At 48.2% G+C, this 5,364-nt stretch overlaps 1 protein-coding gene across 1 annotated transcript; it reads left to right on the top strand.

Moving 5' to 3' along the window:
- Nucleotides 1–663: 663 nt before the first annotated feature.
- On the top strand, nucleotides 664–4,762 carry LOC121727140. Its single transcript, XM_042114818.1, has 4 exons — nucleotides 664–685; nucleotides 801–1,018; nucleotides 1,422–1,512; nucleotides 3,369–4,762. The coding sequence occupies exons 1-4, from the start codon at nucleotides 664–666 to the stop codon at nucleotides 4,760–4,762; spliced, it is 1,725 nt and encodes a 574-aa protein (XP_041970752.1).
- Nucleotides 4,763–5,364: the final 602 nt, after the last annotated feature.

The following is a 5,364-nucleotide window of genomic DNA, read 5'->3' as shown; positions in this document are numbered from 1 at the left end:
TCGACGCCCTGCAGCAGACATACGCCCGGCCGGAAATTCTGGTGGCCCGAGAAATCTCGGACATACGAGGCAGTCCTAAGATTTAAATGCACTTGCGAACAAACTGCGAAACTTAATTAGTACAATCAAAATTTTAAATCAAAATGACTACTTGTACTCGCCCGAGCTTTTCCGCTCTATTCTATTAAAACTAAACGAGCATACGAGGTCTCGATTTACCGACTTTGCCGCCGCTTGTATGCCTTCGTCTCAAAATATGACAAAATTGGAGACGTTGTCAAAATTTCTTTTAGCGGAGGCGGACAAACAACTTAAATATAACTTTGTATCCGATATTGTTAACGTGACGCCCAGGCCGCCTGTTTATACTATGCACAAAACCTTTCCCAAACGAGTTGAGTCGGTACACGCAACAACGTCCGGCAACTCCGTACCCACTTGTAGTTTTTGCAAGAAAGGACACCTCATAAGAGCGTGTCAACCATTCCTTTCTCTATCGGTAAGCGACAGGTGGCAGTGGGTAAAAGACTCAAAAGCGTGTTATCGATGTCTTAAAACTTACCCACACTCATGGAATAACTGCCGCGGAACTAAACGCTGCGGGGTCGACGGATGTCTCAGACGACACCACGCACTACTTCATGGCCAAACTGACATTACATTATGCGCACCGGCCGACGTGCAGGTAACCAATACCAGTACCGACGTTCAAAGTGCCGTCACAAGCGCCACCATACGTAACAGTAGCGAAACAGAAGCACCGCTACAGATATCTAATACTGACCTCCCACAATTTCCAGAAACTCCGCAGCCCGTCAACTTCCCGCGCGGCCTTCTTAAAATCATTGCGGTCACTATTGAGGGCCCCGACGGCGAGTATGAGACGACGGCACTACTGGACGAGGGCAGTACCGCGACGCTCATCGACAGCGAAGTAGCGACTCGTATCGGTGCTGTTCCCATCCGACAGGAGCGGGTCAGGTTAGAGGGGGTTGGCGATATGTCGAAGGTCGTGGACGTAAGTTATGTCAACTTCTACATCCGTGGTCGCAATAAAACCGAACGACACCTTGTCGAAAACGCAAGGGCCATTAAACCCCTTAATTTACGGGTGCGTAACGATAAAGTGAACGTGGTAAATTACGACCACTTGGCGGCTTTGTCCACCGACCTGACGACAAGCAGCGACCCCCCTTCCATACTTATCGGTGCCCCTGACTGGCATTTGACAGTCAGCCGGGAGGTGCGTTGTGGACGGAAAAATGAACCTGTCGCCTCGAGAACCCTCTTAGGGTGGGTACTCCACGGTGCCTCGTCTAACTCTTCCAAGCCAATGCAATTCGTGAACCAGCTCAACGTTCACCAGCACTGTGACGAGTTGGACGCCTTGATTAAAAGTCAATACGATATTGACTCTTTAGGCATTACAAAAAGCCTACCTCGCCAGAGCGTCGACGATGCACGCGCCGTCAGTATCATTGACGAGTCGGCTCGACGACTGGCGGATGGCAGGTTTGAAGTCGCTTTACCCTGGAAGGAGCACTTTCCAAACGTTGTACCCGATAGTTACCCACAAGCGTTGTCCCGCTTTAAGGCTCTTGAAAGGCAAATGTCAAAGGACCCAAAGTTTGAAGTAGCGTTTAGAAAATTTATTACGGATATTCTATCTAAAGGATATGCCGAGGAATGCGAACCTAGTACCTACCACGGAAGCGATCAGCATCGTAGTCGCGTCCGCTGGTACCTACCTATATTTGGTGTCTTCCATCCGCAGAAAAAGAAGTTGAGAGCCGTTCACGATGCTGCCGCTACGACACGAGGTGTCAGTTTGAACAGCATGTTGTTACAGGGCCCGGACCTCCTGCGATCTTTGATAGATATACTATTCAGGTTTAGAGAAGGGCCCGTAGCTTTAAATGCGGATATAAAGGAGATGTTTCCCCAGATTAAAATAAGTCCTAAAGATAGGGACGCTCAGCGCTTTCTTTGGCGGTCAAACGGAGTGGTACGCGAGTATCGTATGTCGTCGATGATCTTTGGCGCCGTTTGTAGCCCTTTTATAGCGCTCCACCTTAAAGATAAAAACGCTAAAGAATTTCAATCGACTCACCCAGAAGCCTGCAGCGCCATCTTAAACGATCACTACATGGACGACTACCTATCTAGCCATTTTAACATCGCTGACGCAGCACGAATAGCTTCGGAGATAGTCATGGTTCACAAAAATTGCCAATTCGAAATGCGATCCTGGATCTCCAACGTACCAGACGCATTATCTAAAATTCCAAAAGAACTCCGAAGCGATTGTGATGACGTCTACTTACCCTCTAACAAGGAAGTAGGCGTTCTTGGCGTCAAATGGAATCCCGCCCGAGACACTCTCACCTTTCGGGCGACCACTGAAACGACTGACGAAGCCGTTACCAAACGAATTGTTCTCTCAAATGTGATGAAGCTGTACGACCCTTTAGGTCTTCTCATGCCCATCACAATTTGGGGACGCATTCTTATACAAAAATTATGGCGCGAAGGCGTCGGTTGGGATACGCTACTGCCAAGTAAGTACGTAGAAGAATATAAAGCATGGTGTAAACTCCTAAGGGAAGCCTCCTCTATAGAGGTGCCACGATGCTACCTTCTCAACCTGGAGCGGAGTGACATTCAACTTCATGTCATTTCGGACGGTGGAGAACAAGCATACGCCTGTGTCGCCTTCTGGCGCGTGATGTACACAGATGGCACCCTGTCTGTAGCCCTAATCGGTAGTAAAGCGCGAGTGGCGCCACTGAAGCCGTTATCGATACCCCGATTAGAGCTACAAGAAGCGCTAATTGCATCACGTTTCTCGCAAACAATTAAAAGTGCCCACCGTCTAAAACCGTCGCGGACAATATTTTGGACGGATTCCACTACAGTTTTGAAGTGGATTAGGAGCGACGCGCGTAATTTTAAGCCCTTCGTAGCGCATAGGTTGGGAGAGATAGCGGAACTCTCCAACCCGTCTAATTGGAGATGGCTCCCTACCTCTCTCAACGTGGCTGACGATGCCACGAAGCCTAAAGTTTTGAAACTCGAGGCTAACCATAGATGGTTTTCTGGCCCGCCTTTCCTTTTGCAGACTGAGGACTTTTGGCCAAAGGAAACGCAAGCCAATACCGCGAACCTTTCAGATTCCGAATTAAAGCCAGAAATTGTTGGTCTTCTTACCGAAGAACCTTTTTCAAAATTCCCAGTGCCCGATCCGAGACGTTTTAGTAGTTGGCTGCGCTTTCTGCGATCCACTGCACGCGTTTATCAATTTGCTAGATTGTTTATGTCCAAAATAACTCGTTCGGCTGATCTTAATTCTTCAATTTTCATGTCCATAGGTCCAGGGAGCACCACGTCCCTTCTTCAACTTCTAGAGTCCGACCTCGCCTGGGCGGAGAAGACATTATTGAGACACTCGCAATGGGATTGCTTCGCCGAAGAAATCACACACCTGCGGGCCTCGCAGCCCCTCCCCAAAGCCAGCCGAATAGCGTCTCTCTGTGCGTTCCTGGACAAAGATAACCTCCTGCGGGCGGACACCCGCATCAAATTGGCATTAACGGCTACCGAAGACGTAAAAGCCCCAATAATATTGGACGGTCGGAGCCACATCGTGCGATTATTAATCATGGAACTCCACGTAAAGATGGGACACGGGTTTGACGAAACTGTTCTCAACGAGCTTCGACAAAGATACCGAATTATTAACGCTAGAAAAACCATTAAAAGCGTCTCGAGCTCTTGCGCTGGGTGTCGAAGATTTAAGGGTCGCCCGGTCCTACCACCAACTGGAGACCTGCCCCTGGAGAGGCTGAACCACCACACAAGACCATTCACGTTCACTGGCCTAGACTATTTTGGTCCGTTCGCCGTAGCTGTGGGCCGTCGTCAAGAAAAAAGGTACGTCGCCCTTTTCACATGCCTAGTCACGAGGGCTATACACCTGGAAGTGGTTACAACGTTATCTGCCGACGCCGCAATAACGAGCCTAAGGCGGTTCATCGCTCGAAGAGGATCGCCCAAGCAAATCCTCTCTGACAACGGAACGAATTTTGTCGGTGCAAGCAAAGAAATGAGAAAACTCCACGGTGGCCCCGTTATTGACTTCGCTACGAATGGAAGAATACGATGGCGCTTCATCCCCCCGGCCGCGCCTTTTATGGGGGGGGCCTGGGAACGGTTAGTGCGCACCGTGAAGAACGCGCTCAAGACAACTCTCAAAAACAGGTCCCTCCCCAAAGAGGACACATTCAGAACATTGCTCTTAGAGGCTGAGGCAATCGTCAACTCCCGGCCACTGACGTACGTCCCCACGGCGACCGACGCTCCAGAAGCGATAACACCATTCCACTTTCTAATAGGCACGTCATCGGTGGTTCCTTGGACTAACGACCTGACAGATGGGGAGTTTTCACAACGCCAGGAGTGGCGGAAGGCACTTCGGCTGGCGGACCACTTCTGGGCTCGATGGCTGCGGGAGTACCTGCCAACGCTGAGAGAGAAACTGAAGGAGTCCCAACCATATCAAGACATAAAGGAGGGGGACGTGGTGCTGATCGTGGACCCTACCCTTCCGCGCGGCTTGTGGCCGCTAGCTAGGGTCTCGAGGACGTACCCCGGTCAGGACGGTCGAGTCCGCGTAGCGGACCTCCTCACAAAGGGAGGTACGCTGCGCCGACCGGCTAGAAAATTAATTGTACTGGAGGCCCAGCCAGTCGCCACCGAGTTTTAGTGTCCCACTGGGGGCGGGTGTGTTGGCGACTGGCTGGACAGACCATTCTGTTTTTAAATATTGTATTTTTTACTTTTCTATGTCACATTTTTTCCTTTTGACGTTCTTACTGTTTTTGTGATTTAGTCTATCTTGGAACATTACAGTTGTCGCTTCACTTGGTGTTATCATTCGGTAGTTACAGTTTTCCTCATCTTCGTATCATACAGTCCATCTCTCCCGTCGTTATCACTGACTATATATTTAAACATTATAAAATTATAGTATTTGCTTTTTTTAATTTCTTAGAGTAAATATTTTGCACGAATACTTTTATTTTTAGCCAGTCTTTATTATTAAGTAAATCTACATGTTGTTCTTTTAGTTTCTCACATTCATGTCTTTTGGGCGGTATGTGATTTTTTATATAAAATCTAAAGTATTTTGTAACTACATCCTTTTGTTCCTTTGTCCAAGGTACCAACGTCCTTTTTTTACCTTTTCGTGTTTTGTTTTCGGTACTTAATAATGACACGGGTTCATTTTGTGTAGATAAATTATATTTCCAATTTGATTCAATAAGTTGTATCAAAGTTTTTAAGTCTGCTTCTATTTTGCCAGTA

This window comes from Aricia agestis, chromosome 5 (genome assembly GCF_905147365.1).
Source record: "Aricia agestis chromosome 5, ilAriAges1.1, whole genome shotgun sequence".
NCBI lineage: Eukaryota > Metazoa > Arthropoda > Insecta > Lepidoptera > Lycaenidae > Aricia > Aricia agestis.
This window is presented reverse-complemented; position numbering and strand designations above follow the sequence as displayed.

Bases quoted from the DNA above. Each gene is read 5' to 3' on its own strand.
- LOC121727140 (XM_042114818.1), top strand. From the start codon at position 664: ATGCGCACCGGCCGACGTGCAG. The intron at 1,019-1,421 runs GTAAGTTATGTC...TTGACTCTTTAG, and splicing joins ATATGTCGAAGGTCGTGGAC to GCATTACAAAAAGCCTACCT. The intron at 1,513-3,368 runs GTTTGAAGTCGC...TCATGTCCATAG, and splicing joins CGACGACTGGCGGATGGCAG to GTCCAGGGAGCACCACGTCC.